Source organism: Herpailurus yagouaroundi, unplaced genomic scaffold (assembly GCF_014898765.1).
Source record: "Herpailurus yagouaroundi ecotype Mexico unplaced genomic scaffold, PumYag 164, whole genome shotgun sequence".
Taxonomy (NCBI): domain Eukaryota; kingdom Metazoa; phylum Chordata; class Mammalia; order Carnivora; family Felidae; genus Herpailurus; species Herpailurus yagouaroundi.
In genome coordinates, this window is record NW_024412405.1 from 15515989 (window position 1) to 15533818 (window position 17830).

Genomic DNA, 17830 nt, shown 5'->3' on the forward strand with positions numbered 1-17830 from the left:
GCTAACAACCTGCTTCCAACTCCTTAGGTGAAGCTAAGGGAGATGCACCTATTTCAAGACATGGAAGGTTCAAAAATACCTGCTTTCAAGATTCTGACTACGTGGGCCCACAGTTATATGACTAGCATCATCAGAACAGATGACCCTTGAACAATGTCAGGGTTAGGGCACTGACCCCCTACACAAAAGAAAATCTGCATATAGTTGTTGATTCCCCAAAAACTTAACTAATAGTAGCCAGTGCTGACCGGAAGCCTCACCCATAACATGAACAGTGGATTAACACAGATTTTGTATATATATTATACATTGTATTGTTACAATAAGGTAAGCTAAAGAATAAAATTTAAATACTAGGAAAGAAAAAATACATTTACACTACTGTACTGTATTTATCAAAATAAATGTACATGTAAGTGAACCCATGCAGTTCAAACCCATGTTGTTCAAGGGTCAACTGTATACAAGCAGCTTCCAACTTACAAAGCTAACTTTAGGTATGATCTTAAATACAACCAATCTCTTCCCTTCCTTCTCCCCATATATTAGGAGCCAGGGAATCTGGCCAATGACCTCAAAAAAAAAAAAAAAAAAGCAGCAGCCATGACAAATATGATCCACTCTCAGTCCTTCCTGACTCAGGATGAGCCCTGTAGCTCTATACCTGCCCCCAACACTGCCTAACATGTAAGTGGTGGCACAGGCACTTGCTTATATCATAAGGAATAGAAATCTATCCGTGTTTTATGTAAATATCCTAAAATTAGCCACTGTTCCTCAAATACTACTGTACTGGGGGCATAAGAGCACTGAAGCAAGGAGGTGGTATAAATCTTGAACACAGAATATTTTTGTGGAAGATGGTGAGCCTAGAGAGTGTCATGAGATAGTGTCTCAGGATAAGCAAGAGGACACAAGAATCTGTACACAGGACATCAAAGACAAACTTTATCTATTTTACAATTTTGCCCAGGCCAGCTCTTTATCTAGAAAAAGTACTACTCGGCTCCTTTTCTTAGAATTTTGGATATCCATAGTAATACCAGAACACCTGTGTCAAATGGAGTTAATGCAGCAGTCACAGATTGGACCTAGAAGCTAGGCATCCCATACAACTGTTTATAGAGAGAAGTCAATGCAAGGTCCAAACAACTGTCCTGAAAATGAATATAATGGAAACAATGTACCAAAAAACATAGGAGGAGTGTTCTGGAGTCTGAGAGGTCTCTTGGAGTTGGGGCTTTCCTGGTCTTTGGGGTGAGGGTAACAAGATGACCTGGAACTGTGGCTTCTGCCAGTGATCCTCTCCCCGTCTGATGGTGGAGAAGGTGGAGAAACACCATGGGCAAGAACGAGGTCCCCAGTGTAGGAAAAGTCTTTGGCTTGGGGTTACAGAATACTTGCCCTGGCACCTAGCCAGCACGCTGTGAAGAAGCCCAGGCCACATGCAGAAGGTACAGGCAGGTGCTCTAGCCACCAGCCCCAGCTAAGGCCTCTGCCAACAGCCAGCATCAACCTCCAGCCGCGTGACTAGATAAGGCTTCAGATAACTCCAACCATTATCTTTGGAGTTTTCCAGCTGAGGCCACAAACTGTCCTGTCATTTCGTGTGGTTGCACAACAATGTGAACGTACTCGTACCTTAAAAACAGCTAAAGATGCTGGAGACAGCAGGAGAAAGAGAACCCTAGGCTTGCCTCATCCCACAAATACAACTACGTAACTATGAAGTCATCCTCAATACCCCCAAAATCCATCTGAAGACAGGAAAAACAAACTCCACAACTAAGAGTGGAGAAGAGGCCACCTCAAAAGAGGCAGGAAGTGCAAAGACACTCTTTGGGAGAAAAACAGATTGTGGCCACTGTGGTAGGGACAGTGCTGGAATCATAGAGAAGGGCAAAAGACAGAGTACCACACAGAGGAGCACGCAGGGAAAATAAATCACCATAGCAATTGGCTAGGAAAGTGAGAGGACCCAAATTTTGCAGGTTCTTACAACCAGCGGGGCTTACAGCCTAGAATTTTAGGGTCAGCGTGATTGGCTCTGGGGGAACTTAGAGCACATTGTACTGCTCTTGGAGAAAAGGCTGGGCAAACAGCCTGCGGACATACAGCATGGAAACAGCAATTGGAAGAGCACCAGGGGCACACAGTGGGAGGTTAGCTGCTCATTTCAGAGTGTGTCCCCGAGAAGCAGCATTCAAACATAGGCCCCCTCTGGGAACAAAGGAACCAGTCAGCACCATGTCCCTGCCCTGCCCTGCCCCTGAGCATAAGCACAGAGCCCGGACGCTCACTACCTAACTTGCTTACACCAAGCTCCCCTTCCCCCCATGCACCAGAAGAACTGCCCTTCCCAGTCAGGCCCACTTCAGTCCCAGTGTGACTGGCACCCTCCCCCAGACAAGCCCAAACCCCTTCTGACACCTCATCTCCCCATCCAGGAGTTTTCCAAGGCCTCTGTTCCAGCGGCAGCGACAACACGTCACATTTCACAAGCCGACCAGAGCACAACTAGTTAGAACTCACCACGTTCAGGCCAGGGATCAAGCAATGTCCACAACAGGCAAAGAAAGGCTCTGGAGATGACCAGCCTGAAGGATAAAGCAGCAGGGGCACAAGAGCAGGGTACACGCAGTACACACTGGAGACGCTCCTGGAAGAGCCAGGCCTTGGGGAACAGGGGACACTACAGAGCACTACAGGACCTCTTCTTCATAAAGCCATCACCCTCAAGAACAGGAGATAGTTGCCTTTCCTAGCACACAGAAGTAGGCACAGAGACTTAGACACAATGACAAGATAGAAGAATTAGTCCCAAATGAAAGAATAGGACAAGGCCATTGCCAGAAATCTAAAGCAAAACGGATATAAGTAACATGCCTGGTGGAGGGAGACTTTAAGGATAATCACTGGACTTGGGAAAAGAGTGGAGAACATGAGTGAAACAACAGAGATAAAGAATAACATAGCAGAGATAAAGGGCTCAATAAATTAAATGAGAAACACACTTGATGAAATGAACAGCAGGCTGGAAGAAGCAGAGGAATGAATTAATGACCTAGAAGACAAGAACGGAAAGTGATCTAGTTGAACACAAAAGAGAGTAAAAAGAATTATGCAAAATGAGAATAGACCTAGGGAACTCATGACTCCATCAAATGTAGTAACACAAACATAATAACATTCAGGGGTACCGGGGTGGCTCAGTTGGTTAAGCGTCCGACTCTGGATTTTGGCTCAAGTCATGACTTCACAGTTTGTGAGATCGACCCCACATCAGGCTCTGACAACTCAGAGCCTAGAGTCTGCTTCAGATTCTGTCTCCATCTCTCTCTGCCCCTCCCCCACTTGTGTTCTGTCTCTGTGTCTCTCAAAAATAAACAAACATTGGGGCTCCTCGGTGGCTCAGTTGGTTAAGCATCTGACTTTGGCTCAGGTCATGATTTCATAGTTCGTGGGTTCAAGCCCAGCGTCAGGCTCTATACTGACAGCTCAGAGTCTGGAGCCTGCTTCGGATTCTGTGTCTCCCTCTCTCTCTCTGCCCCTCCCCCACTCATGCTCTGTCTCTCTCAAAAATAAACATTTAAAAAATTTTTAAATAAACATTAAAATATGAAAAAATAAATAAAAAGCTTCTGCACAGCAAAAGGAAACAATCAACAAAACTAAAAGGCAACCTACAAAATTGGAGACGATATCTGTAAATGACATATCTAATAGAGGGTATATAAAGAACTTGTAAAACTCAACACCCAAAAAACAAATAATCCAATTTAAAAATGGACAAGGGGCCAGGATGGCAGAGCAGCATGGAAGGTTTTTTCTTGCCTCTCTTGTCCCTGAAATGCAGCTAAGATCGACACCAAAACATCTTGTACACCTAGAACACTGAATTGAAGATTAACACAGCAATGTGCACAATGTGAACCACAGAACTCAGCAAGTATGTAGTACAGAGAGGTTAACTGGGGGAGGGAGAAGCCATGGAGGGTAAGGAGCTATTTTTGTTTGTGTCAAGAGGACGGAGACAGGGAGGAGAGTACAGGAAAAGCACTTCCCCTGAGAGCAGCTGGGGAGAAAGAGAAAAAGTGGAAATACCTGCAAGTGACTGAACAAGAAAGGGAGAAAGGAGAGGGTTTAAATAACATTGACTCTATAGGGAGTGCAGAGTCTGAAACCCTGCAGCTCAATATCTGGCAGAGCTCTGGTGGGAAGGACGAATCCCCAGGAGAGAGAATGAGGTCTGAGAGGTCCTTGGGCCACAGGGGGAGAGGTGGTTCCCCTGCTGGGAGGACACTGGGTAGAGGCTGTGCAGCCTCGCCACAGGCAAAGGTCCCAGCAGACCCTGGACAACAGCCACGTTCACTGGTGTTGGAAGAAGGACATTAAGGGTGAAACCTGGTGCCAGATGCGTGTTGTGATTTACCATAATCCCTGAAACCCTGCTGCTACACGATCATGTGAACTTTTTCTGGGGTTTTTCTGGGGTGGGCCAAAACCCAGTTGCAGTCTTGGGGTATCTGCAGCAGCGCAGTTACCCCAACGTTCCTGGGGGTGGGCCAGCACCCAGCCATTGCTCAGTAAGACCCTCCCCCAGAGGGTCTGAGCAGGTCAACACTGCAGGGCCCTCAGAAGTGAGGGGTTTGGAAACAGCCCCATTTGAGATAAAACTCGGAAGGGACATGCCACCTGGCAGGCTGATGGGTTCGTCACGTACAGTGTAGAAGAGGGGAGTGAACAGAAGCCACAGAAAAAGGAGGGGTGCTAGACTGCGGGTTGACAAGAGCAGAGTTCTGATGCTAGAGACTGGGTAGCTGGGTGAAGCCATTTTCACCCCTCCTGCACATGCGCATACATGCCTACACTCGCCACAATGATCCACCCCAGTAATTAAGCAGCACCATCTAGTGGAAAACAAGGTGTTACACCAAGCCCTGTCCAACTGGGCTAACTGCTCTAGAGGAACACAAGTCTCTCCGCCTGCTTAGTTTATGGACTCTAAAGTGCTTCGTAGTTTGACTTCTAGCGGAAACTGGATATAATTTCAATTGTATTTCATTCTGTTCACTGGTCCATGTATTCAATTTATTTTCCCTTTTTCTTTTCTTATTCTTGAATACAGAAAGATAAATCTATTTTTATTTTGTTTTATAAAAAAATATTTTTCTACTGTATTTATTTTTGTAAATTTTTTAAATTCTACTTTATTTTCATCATTTCATTCTATTTTATTGTATTCATTTTTTATATTTTCAAATGTTTTCCTTTTTTTTTCTTCTTTCCCTTTTTTCTCTATTCTATCAAGGTTCTTAAAACAACCAGATGAAAACACACCTAGGATCTAGCATCCTTTGATTTTTTTGTGTGTTGTTTTCAATTTTTTAATTTTAATTTTGCTTTTTACTTTACTAATTATTTTCCTTCCTTCAAAATGACAACACGAAGGAATTCACCCCAAAAGAAAGAACAGGAAGAAATGACAGCCAGGGACTTAACACAGATACAAGCATGATGTCTGAACCAGAATTTAGAATCACGATAATAAAAATACTAGCTGGGGTGGAAACAGGCATAGAATTCCTTTTTTCAGAAATAAAAGAAGTAAAATCCAGTCAGGTCAAAATTTAAAAATGCCATAACTGAGATACAATCTCCAATAGGTGCCACAGCGACAAAGATGGATGAAGCAGAGCAGGAATTCAGCAATACAGAGGACAAAGTTATGGACAAACTGATCAAGCAGAAGACAAGAGAGACACTAAGGCAAAACCACACGATTTAAGAATTAGAAAACTCAGTGACTCATTAAAAAGGAATAACATCCGAATCATAGGAGTCCCATAAGATGAAGAGAGAGAAAAAGGGGTAGAAGGTTTATGTGAGCAAATCACAGTGGAAAACTTTCCTAACCAAGGAATGACACAGACATCAAAATCCAGGAAGCACAGAAAACTCCCATTAGACTCAACAAAAACTGACCATCAGCAAGGACTATCATAGTCAAATTCACAAAATATTCAGGCAAGGAAAGAACCATGAAAGCAGCAAGGGAAAAAAGCCCTTAACCTATGAGGGAAGACAGATCAGGTTTGCAGCAGACCCATCCACAGAAACATGGCAGGCTAGAAAGGAGAGGCAGGATATATTCAATGTGCTGAATTAGAAAAATATGCAGCCAAGAATTCCTTATCCAACAAAGTTGTCACTCAAAATAGAAGGAAAGATAAAAAGTTTCCCAGACAAACAAAAACTAGTGGATTTCATGACCACTAAACCAGCCCTGAAATTTTAAGGTGGACTCTGAGAAAAGATGAAAAAAACAGAAAAACAAAAACAAAAAAGTCCAAAAGCAATAAAGACTAGAAAGGACCAGAGAACACAACCAGAAACTCCAACTCTACAGGCAACATTATGGCAATAAATTTGTATCTTTAAGTACTCACTCTAAATGTCAATGGACTAAATGCCCCAATCAAAAGACACAGGGTAACAGAATGGATAAGAAAATAAGATCCATCTATATGCTGTTTACAAGAGACCCATTTTACACCTAAGGACACCCTCAGATTGAACATAAGGGGATGGAGAACCATATCATGCTAATAGTCACCAAAAGAAAGCCAGAGTATCCATACTTACATCAAACAACTAGATTTTTTTAAAATAAAGACTGTAATAAGAGATGAAGAAGGGAAATGTATCATAATTAAGGGGTCTATCCACCAAGAAGACTTAACAATTGTAAACATTTATGCTCCAAACGTGGAGCACCCAAATACATAAATCAATTAATAACAAACATACAGAAACTCATGGATAGTAATACCACAATAGTAGGGAACTTCAACACCCCACTTACAACAATGGACAGATCATGTAACAGAAAATCAACAAGGAAACAATGGCTTTGAACGACACACTGGACCAGATGGATATTCAGAACATTTCATCCTAAAGCGGAATACACACTCTTCTAGAGTACACATGGGACATTCTCCAGAGCCGATCACATACTGGGACACAAATCAGCCCTCAAGAAGTACAAAAAGATTGAGATCATACCATGCATATTTTCAGACCACGACACTATGAAACTCGAAATCAACCACAGGAAAAAATTTGGAAAGACAATAAATACTTGGAGACTAAAGAACATCCTACTAAAGAATAAATGGGCTAACCAAGAAGTAAAAGAGGAAATTAAAAAGTACATGGAAGCCAATGAAAACGGTAACACCACAGTCCAAAACCTCTGGAATGCAGCAAAAGTGGTCATATGAGGGAAGTATATAGCAATCCAGGCCTTCCTAAAGAAGGAAGAAAGGTCTCAGATACACAACCTAACCTTTCACGTTAAAGAGTTGGAAAAAGAACAGCAAAAAAAAAAAAAAAAAAAAAGAACAAAAACAACAACAAAAAGAACAGATCAATGAAACCAGGAGCTGGTTCTTTGAAATAATTAACAAAATTTATAAACTCTTAGCCAGTTTGATCAAAAAGAAAAGGGAAAGGACCCAAATAAATAAAATCAAGAATGAAAGAGGAGAGATCACAACCAACACTGTGGAAATACAAACAAAAATAAGAGAATATTATCAGCAATTATATGCCAATAAATTGGGCAAGCTGGAAGAAATGGACAAATTCCTAGAAACATATAAACTACCAAAACTGAAAGAAATAGAAAATTTGAACAGACCCCTAACCAGTAATCAAAAATCTCCCAAAAAACAAGAGTCCAGGGCTGGATGGCTTTCTAGGGGAATTCTACCAAACATTTAAAGAGGAGTTAATATCTATTCTTTTGAAGCTGTTCCAAAAATAGAAATGGAAGGAAAACTTCCAAACTCATTCTATGAAGCCAGCATTACCGTGATTCCAAACCAGACAAGGACCCCACTGAAAAGAACTACAGACCAATTTCCCTAACGAACATGGATGCAAAATTCCTCAACAAGATACTAACCAACTGGATCCAACAATACATTAAAAGAATTAGGGGCGCCTGGGTGGCGCAGTCGGTTAAGCGTCCGACTTCAGCCAGGTCATGATCTCACGGTCCATGAGTTCAAGCCCCGCGTCGGGCTCTGGGCTGATGGCTCAGAGCCTGGAGCCTGTTTCCGATTCTGTGTCTCCCTCTCTCTCTGCCCCTCCCCCGTTCATGCTCTGTCTCTCTCTGTCCCAAAAATAAATAAAAACGTTGAAAAAAAAATTAAAAAAAAAAAAAAAAGAATTATTCACCACAACCAAGTGGGATTTATACCTGGGATATAGGGTTGGTTCAATATCTGCAACTCAATCAGTGTGATACATCACATCAATAAAAGAAAGAAAAAGAACCACACGAACCTCTCAATAGAGTCAGAGAAAGCATTTAACAAAATACAGCATCCTTTCTTGATTAAAGAAAAAAAACCCTCAAGAAAGTAGGGATAGAAGGATCATATCTCAAGATCATAAAAGCCATATATGAAAGACCAACTGCTAATATCATCCTCAATGGGGAAGCTTTCCTCCTAAGGCCGGGAACACAACAGGGATGCCCACTCTCACCACTGTTACTCAACACAGTATTGGAAGCCCTAGTCTCATAAGTCAGACAACACAAAGGAAAAAATGGCATCCAAATCAGCAAGGAGAGGGTCAAACATTCAGTCTTTGCAGACACCATGATACTCTATATGGAAAACCCTAAAGATTCCACCAAAAAACTGCTAGAACTGATCCATGAATTCAGCAAAGTCTCAGGATATAAAATCAATGCACAGAAATCAGCTGCATTTCTATACAGCAACAATGTAGCAACAGAAACAGAAATCAAGCAATTGACCCCATTTACAACTGCACCAAAAACCATAACCTAGGAATAAACCTAACCAAACAGGTAAAAATCCATACACTGACAACTACAGAAAGCTTATGAAAGAAACTGAAGAAGACACACACACAAAAAAAGGAAAAATATTCCATGCTCATGGATTGGAAGAACAAATATTATTGTTAAAATATCAATACTACCCAAAGCAATCTACATATTCAATGAAATCCCTATCAAAATAACACCAGCATTCTTCACAGAGCTAGAACAAACAATCCTAAAATTTGTATGGAACCAGAAAAGATCCCAAATAGCCAAAGCAAACCTGAAAAAGAAAACCAAAGCTGGATGCATCACAATCCCAGACTTCAAGATGTATTACAAAGCTGTAATCATCAAGACAGTATGGTACTGGCACAAAAACAGACACTCAGATCAATGGAACAGAATAGAGAATCCAGAAATGGACCCACAAATGTATGGCCAACCAATCCTTGACAAAGCGGAAAAGAATATCCAATGTTAAAGACAGTCTCTTCAGCAAGTGGTGCTGGGAAAACTGCACAGCGACATGCAGAAAAATGAACCTGGACCACTTTCTTACACCATGCATAAAAATAAACTCAAAATGGATGAAAGACCTCAATGTAAGACAGGAAGCCATCAAAACCCTTGAGGAGAAAGCAGGCAAAAACCTCTTTGATCTTGGCCGCAGCAACTTCTTACTCAACACGTCACCGGAGGCAAGAGAAACAAAAGCAAAAATGAATTATTGGGACCTCATCAAAAAAAAGCTTCTGCACAGCAAAGGAAACATTCAGCAAAACTGAAGGCAACCAACAGAATGGGAGAAGATATACACAAATGACATATCAGATAAAGGGTTAGTATTCGAAATCTATAAATAACTTTTCAAACTCAACATCCAAAAAACATAATCCAGTGAAGAAATGGGCAAAAGACATGAATAGACACTTTTCCAAAGAAGACATCCAGATGGCTAACAGATACATGAAAAGATGCTCAACAACACTCATCATCAGGGAAATACAAATCAAAACCACACTGAAATACCACCTCACACCTGTCAGAATGGCTAACATTAACAACTCAAGCAACAACAGATGTTGGCGAGGATGCAGAAAAAGATGATCTCTTTTGCACTGCTGATGGAAATACAAACTGGTGCAGCCACTCTGGAAAACAGTATGGAGGTTCCTCAAAAAATTAAAAATAGAACTACCCTACAACCCAGCAATTGCACTGCTAGGTATTTATCCAAGGGATACAGGTATGCTGTTTCAAAGGGGCATATGCACCCCAATGTTTATAGCAGCACTGTTAATAATAGCCAAAGTATGGAAAGAGCCCAAACGTCCATTGACGGATGAATGGATAAAGAAGATGTGGTGTATATACACAATAGAGTACTATTCAGCAATCAAAAAGAAAATCTTGCCATTTTCAACTATGTGGATGGAACTAGAGGGTATTATGCTAAGAGAAATTAGAGAAAGACAAATATCATATGACATCACTCATATGAGGACTTTAAGAGACAAAACAGATGAACATAAGGGAAGGGAAGCAAAAACAATATAAAAACAAAGAGGCGGACAAAGGATAATAGATTCTTATATACAGAGAACAAACTGAGGGTGCTGGAGGGGTTGTGGGTGGGGGATGGGCTAAAAGGGTAAGGGGCATTAAGGAAGACCCTTCATGGGATGAGCAGTGGGTGTTATACATAGAGGATGAATCACTGGAATCTACTCCTGAAATCATTATTGCACTATATGCTAACTAACTTGGATGTAAATTTAAATAATTAATTTTTTAAAAAAGAATAAGGGACACATGTGCAAACAACTAATTGTGAAGCTTGGCTCTTTCGCTACCGTTGATGGTTCTTCATGTGCTCAAGAATAAAATCAATGGCATGTTATTGAGCATATTTTCACACCATATGCAGATGCTTGTAGAACATAAAGAATGAGTTTCCAGGACTAAATGAAGCCAGACTGGAGTAGGAATCCTTCTCCATAGCACCATATGTGGACATGCTGGTTGGGTTACCGTCTGAATGCAGTCACCAGTGAGCTCTGTCCATCATTTCCATCTAACAGAGCCCCCAGCACTTGCCACCATCCTGACTCATTACAGTGAATCTGTATTCTAAAAATTGACAGAAGTCAAATCTCAGGAAATAAACCGACCAGGTATTAAACTTAACCTAGAACCTAAGCTTTTCACCAAGTTGCATATAGACACCTCATGAAAGATATCAAAAGATGTCATTACTCCCATCAATATGAAACCATTATCAGTAATTTTTAAAGATACAGCTTCATGTTTATTATTTTAAGTTTTGTGACAAATGTATGTTTTAATTAATTGAAAAAAAATCTGTTGAATGCACAAAAAAAGAATATTATCTCTTATTTTTAAAGTTTATGGAATTTTTCTTTGAGTGTTATTTTAGGATTAATTTTAACAAATGTCCAGAGGGACTATGAAAAGAGTTAGTCTCTACTTGCATACTATAGAATTCAAAATTTACAGTCCTGGTATACTTCTCAAATCCTCTACATAGTGTTGTTTATTTTTTGACCACTTGGTTTTCCATGGAAAATTGATGCTAAAAATTTCTATATGTTATGTTATGTTTCTTTTCACCTACATTTTTTTATTTTATCATATTATTTGATGCATTAAAACTCATAATTAACATTTAAAAAAAAATTAAAATGGGCAGAAGACATGAACAGACATTTCTCCAAAGAAGACATACAGATGGCCAATGGTCACATGAAAAGATGCTCATCATCACTTATCATCAGAAAAATGCAAATCAAAACTATAATGAGATACCACCTCCCACCCGTCAGAATGGCCAAAATCAACAACACAAGACAGAACAGATGTTGGCGAGGACACGGAGAAAGGGGAACCTTCTTGCACTGTTGGTGGGAATGCAAACTGGTACACCCATTCTGGAGAACAGTATGGAAGTTCCTCAGAAAGTTAAAAATAGAACTACCCTATGACCCAGTAATCGTACTACTGGGTATTTACCCAAAGAATACAAAAACACAAATTCAAAGGGACACATGCATTCCTATATTTATAGCAGCGTTATTTACAATAGCCAGGATATGGTAGTAGTCCAAGTGTGTGTCAATAGATGAATGGGTAAAGATGTGGTATATATCTACAACAGAATATTATTCATCCATAATAAAGGATGAAATACTGCCATTTGCAATGACATGGATAGAGCTAGAGCATAATGCTAAATGAACTAAGTCAGCCAGAGAAAGACAAATACCATATGATCTTAGTCACATGTGGAATATAAGAAATACACACACACCACACACACAAAAATGAGCAAAGGGAAAAAAGGAAATGAGACAAATCCAGAAATAGACTTTTTTTTTTTTTTTTTAAGTAATCTCTATACCCAACATGGGGCTCAAATTCATGATCCTGATATTAGCAGTCATGCTCTACCAACTGAACCAGCCAGGTGCCCCTCAGACTCTTAACTATAGAGAACAAAGTGATGGTCACCAGAGGGAAGTGGGTGAGGGATGGGTGAAATAGGTGATGGGATTAAGGAGTGCACTTGTGGTGATGAGCACCAGTCATAAAACTTAAAAAAAAATGGCTAAGATGGCAAATTTTGTTATGTTAATTTTCCTACAAGTAAAAACAAAAAATAAAATAAATGACACAGACTCAAATATAGGACTAATTCTAAATCCCATACTCCTTCTACTATGAATTTATTGATAAACTACCTACCTTCATTCATTCAGCAAACATATGAGTGCCTGCTATGTGCCAGGCACAAGTAGCCGAGATGGATCAGTTAATGAAAGAAAGACACAGGTTGTCATGTAGCTTAAGTTCTAGCCAGTTTAACTCCTTATCTCATAAGGATGGCACTTAAATCATCCCTATATTCAAAGGAACTTTGCTAACTGTTTAGTATCGCTTCAATGTCAGTTTGTTCCTCTGAAAAGCTATGAAAAGAATTACTCGGGGTGCCCGGATGACACAGTCAATTGAGTTTCCAACTTGGACTCAGGTTGTGATCTCATGGTTGGTGAGTTCGAGCCCTGCATTGGGCTTGCTGCTGTCAGCCTGTCAGCATGGAGCCTGCTTTGGATCCTCTGTCCTCCTCTCTCTCTGCCCTTCCCCTGCTCACACTCAGTCTCTCAAAAAATAAATAAAAAACATTAAAAAAAATTTTTTAATTACTCATCTATCTGAAGAGCCTCCTTCATTTTTCATGATCTCAGAGGCATCCTCAAACAACAATCTTACTTACTTTCTCATGAGTGGAATCCCCTAATATCTTTCCTGATAACTCTGCCAGAATCTCCAAATTAATAAGTCTCCATGTTCCATTATTCAGTAACCTAAAACTTTGTTTTCCTCTATTCACCACATTCCTATCATCATTTTTAAATGCTTATTTAAATACAGGCTAAGCCAGTAAACAGAATATGGAAAGCCCTCATATTTTAACTCAGGATTTCAAAATATTATTTAGCCTAGGTAAGTAAGATTACTTACTCATCTCATCATTTACTAAACCTTCAATTCAATAAGTAATAGCCTTCAATTTTAGTTATACAGGTGTCCTCGGCACCTCCCCCCAAATTGAGAGGCCTAGAAATCCATTCTCAGTCTCTCCATGAGGTTGCTTAATTGCCATATTTGTGACTCAAACAGCCATTTTACTTGAAAACCTTAATTCAGAAAGATTCCCAGTGTATAATCCAAACCCACCAACAAAGACAAAGAATAAATTCCTATTTATTTTTTTAATGTCTGTTTATTTTTGAGAGAGAGAGAGAGAGAGAGAGAAAGCAGGGGAGAAGCAGAAAGAGAGGGAGACACAGAATCGGGAGCAGGCTCCAGGCTCTGAGCTGTAAGCACAGAGCCCAATGCAGGGCTCAAAACCATGAGATCATGACGTGAGCCGAAGTCAGACACTTAAGTGACTGAGCCACCCAGGCACCCCAATAGACTCCTATTTAAAAGAAATTTTAAAAGAAAAAACAGACTCTGAAGACAGATCTATTCTATTAAATTAGTATGAAGCATCTTTTTAAGAATTAAGCTGTCAAGCTTCCCTAAAAAGCAAGTCAGTTTAGCTTTCAAGTTACAAAAGCATCTTCAAATTACATTTAGTAGCCTACAAGATTTAACCATTTTTTTAACAGCGCTTTTCATATTCTTCTGTGGCTTCTCTAATTTCACAATTAGAGCTGAGGGTTTAAATACAAATGACAAAAGTCCCTTTGATGAAGAGTTCCAAACACTAACGGGAATGCAGAATCCTACAGTATGGCCAATCTCACTGAGAAGACACAGTAGCTCAAAAGTGAAAAGAACAAGGATGCTAATAGGATCTTCTTAAAGATCATTTGGATTATGTACATTCCAAGCCCCAACCAAACCTCAAGGACTATACTATAAAATGTCCCACAAATAGCAGTAACTAGAATTGTCAGCACTCATAGGAAACCACTTAGGAGCAAGATTCTTTTCAAATTGTGAAAAGCAGAAAACAAATGATCAGTTTGTCTTAAAAGAAAATGAGTGCCACAAACCTATGTAATCTATCATTGTTACAGATACATTCTCAGTATGTTTAAAGTATTACCCAGGATTACCGCTTACCATATCATAATTACTTTAACATGACATTAAATGTAATACATATTAATAGTTGCATGCTTTTTTATTAAGTAAATATTCAGCACTTAATTGGGGGGGGGAAAGAATACCACAACCCAAGTTTCACCAGAAAAATACTCTACCATTCTCAATTTAAAATGCTTTACCTGATTGAAATGAAAACTTTGCAATAAGGGCTATAAGGCTCACTTCTTTTAAAAACCATCTTATTTAAATGTTCATAGCATACGGTCACATAAAAAAAGCCACAAAACAATAAATATGAAAGGATTCCTTTTTTTAATGTATGTGACCATATACTTTAGTTATCTTCTGAAAATAGGACACTGCCCTTATTCAAGGTCCTTACATCTAACAGGAAACTCTGTTACTTCAACTTGAACAAAGAAGGATAAGCAACTACCCTAATGTTACTAAACAGCTTTTGGTCACAGAAGATCATTTTAGGGGCGTCTGGGTGGCTCAGTCGGTTAAGCCACCGACTCCAGATTTCTGCTGAGGTCACAGTCTCACAGCTTATGGCACTGAGCCCCCATCGGGCTCTGCGCTGACAGCACGGAGTCTGCTTGGAATTCTCTCTCTTTCTCTCTCTCTGCTCATCCCCCACTCGTGTTCTCTCTCTCTCTCTCTCTCTCAGAATAAACTTAAAAAAAAAAAACTTAAAAAAAGATCATTTATATGTAGGACATATATGACATATATATGTTGTAGGTATAATATGTATACTGTACACATGCATAGAATATATATACATGCATACACGCACATATATATGCATAAAACATAGACTAATATATATGCACAGAAAAAGTATGAAAGATATAAATCCCAAATGAACAGCATTTATCTCTGGATGATACGAAATCTATCATTTAAATTTTTATTTTGCTATTTATCTATTCTAACTTGTCTACAACAAAAAAAAGCTAAAATTTTTATTTTTATATCCCCCTGAACTGGTTTCAACAGCAGAAATCTTTCCTCATATGGTGTACTAGTTCCAATAAGGAAGACTAATTTTCAAACTCAATGCCATCTTCCTAAAGTCATCAACACTTCCAGCTACTCTGGTAAACTTGTTCTAAACAAAAGGATGTTAAACATGTGCTAATTTCATATACACCAACGTTTAGATACTGCAAATCAAATTCCTTGAAGACTAACCTTCATCATACATTTCTTCTATTAAATAGGCCTCTGCTCGATCTTTCAGGGCATTCACATTGTCAGGCTCCGTCTGTAAAACTTCAGAACACACTCGAATAGCTTCAACAGGCTTCTCATCCTATAAGTAAATGTGAGAAAAGGATTTATGGCTGTTTTGCCATATATTAAGTTTTCACACTTCTGCGAATGAATCAACTGTTACCTTAGAAAAGCAGTGGCAAATTCTTTCTTTTGAGCGAATCGTATATTCAGCAACACTCGGCTCTGTTTTCATGACAGACTCATATTTGCTGGTCGCATCTGTGTATCTATTAATGAGCAAATCATGATGAGTAACAATGAAATTCTATCTCAGGGGTTAAAGAAAGAGCCCTCTACTCTTCACTAATCGTTGCTTAATCAATTCACCTAAATGAGTACGTGCCTTCAAACACGACTTTTACCTCACTATCAGTCAAAAGTTGGGAGATAAAACACATGACCACAGAAAATGTCTATGTACAAATCAAAGCATACCTGTGAATACCAATCAAACAAAATGATGAATTTCTTTACAGAATAATGCTCATGATTTTGAAACGGAGTAAAACATCTTCTTAAAGTCTGACTTACACATGGCATTTTTCAGCAAAATAGAGATCAGGTTTATTTCTTGGTCCCTACACACCTTCATGAAATAACAAAGCCCATTATCTACATGTCATTTTATACAATGAATGTCAATATTCACAACTAAGTACAATGTGGTTCCCTGCAAAAAGAACCTGCTTAAATTCCCAACTTACTAGCTTTCTGAGAACAATAAAAGCTATTTCAGCCTTTTTTTAAAAACTAGTGAAAAATATTAGCCATGTTATACACGAAGTTACTTTCCTCAGTAACGGCACACTAAACAATATATTTATATGCCACTGTGGCACATTTTTCCCAAAATGCATTACAATCTTCACATTTAAATGCTGATGTATTAAAACACAGATTTCAGCAGAACACTTAAAACAGAAGTTATTGATGTCAAAATCCTAGCTGGGATAGTGTTGCATAGTTTTCCAAGATAGTACAACAGTTGTAGGAAGCCGTACAGAGCATGCAAAACCTTGCTTTCCTTTTTACAACTACATTTGAAATGATGATTAGATCAAAACAAAAAGTTCAGTTAGAAAGTACTGAACTTCACTTGAAAAAAAAAGGTAGCTTCTGGGAAAGTGGAGTGAATGTACTTTCCCCAGTTCCCCCAACTAGGTACAATTAAATACCCCTACACATTATGTACTTGTCAACATATGAAAAAACTCAGCAAGGGGAGAGGAGGAGGCAGACCAGCCCAGGACATGCGGCCTGAGGGGGAAACACAATATGGGAAAGCTTCCCAGGTTTTTTTGTTTGCTTCATATACTGCAGACTTGGAGCTGAAGAGACCAGCAACCCAGAAATGCCAATGGGTGCAGACAAAAAATCCAAAACCCAGCAAGAACCTACTCTCTCAAGCCACAGGACCTGGAAAGGGCAGCCTGGCAAGACAGAAAATTTATGACAATAACAGCTCCACTCCAGCCAAACGCCACAGAAGAAAAAATAAGGCTCCCTCCCAATGCCAACAGGTCAAGTGGAGAGGCTATGACGAGGTGTGCCCACACCCCCACCATGGTGGTGTCAGAGAAAGCCAAGTGGGAAGCTAGGACTTTCATCCATGGCTGGAAGTAAATATCCCCCAACCTCCACCTGCTCCAAGCAGTAGTGAGAAACCCCATACCTCAGCTATCAACAAATGCCAACGGGGAAAACTTCTACCTCCCCGACAGCAACAAAGTGATACCCGCCCCTGCTTTGCTGGAACAATGTCTGAAAAAGCCAGGCAAAACAGATTTAAATTAAAAAACAGTCTTATAAAATGAAAGTGTCCAGGTTTCAATCAGAAACCACTCACCATACCAACAGACAGTAAGATCTCAAACTGAACGAGAAAAGACAATAAATTCCAAAACCAATTATCTGACAAAGATCTTAAAGTAGCCTTGGCAATAGCAGCAGTGACAAACATGCTTAAAGAAATGAAAGCAATAGACGGCCTTGGCAAAGAAACAGAAGAGATACAAGAAAAACGTTTGGTTATCAGAACTGAAA

General features: G+C 39.5%; 1 protein-coding gene across 1 annotated transcript in view; it reads right to left on the minus strand.

The window, feature by feature from the left end:
• The window catches only part of DNAJC3 (DnaJ heat shock protein family (Hsp40) member C3), a 92895-nt gene that overhangs the window by 16265 nt on the left and 58800 nt on the right, over positions 1 to 17830 (minus strand). The window contains exons 7-8 of the mRNA XM_040486977.1: positions 15909 to 16014; positions 15704 to 15824 (exon numbers count right to left, since the gene is read on the minus strand). Coding sequence (XP_040342911.1) covers positions 15704 to 15824; positions 15909 to 16014 — 227 coding nt within the window. The remainder of the gene's footprint in view (positions 1 to 15703; positions 15825 to 15908; positions 16015 to 17830) is intronic.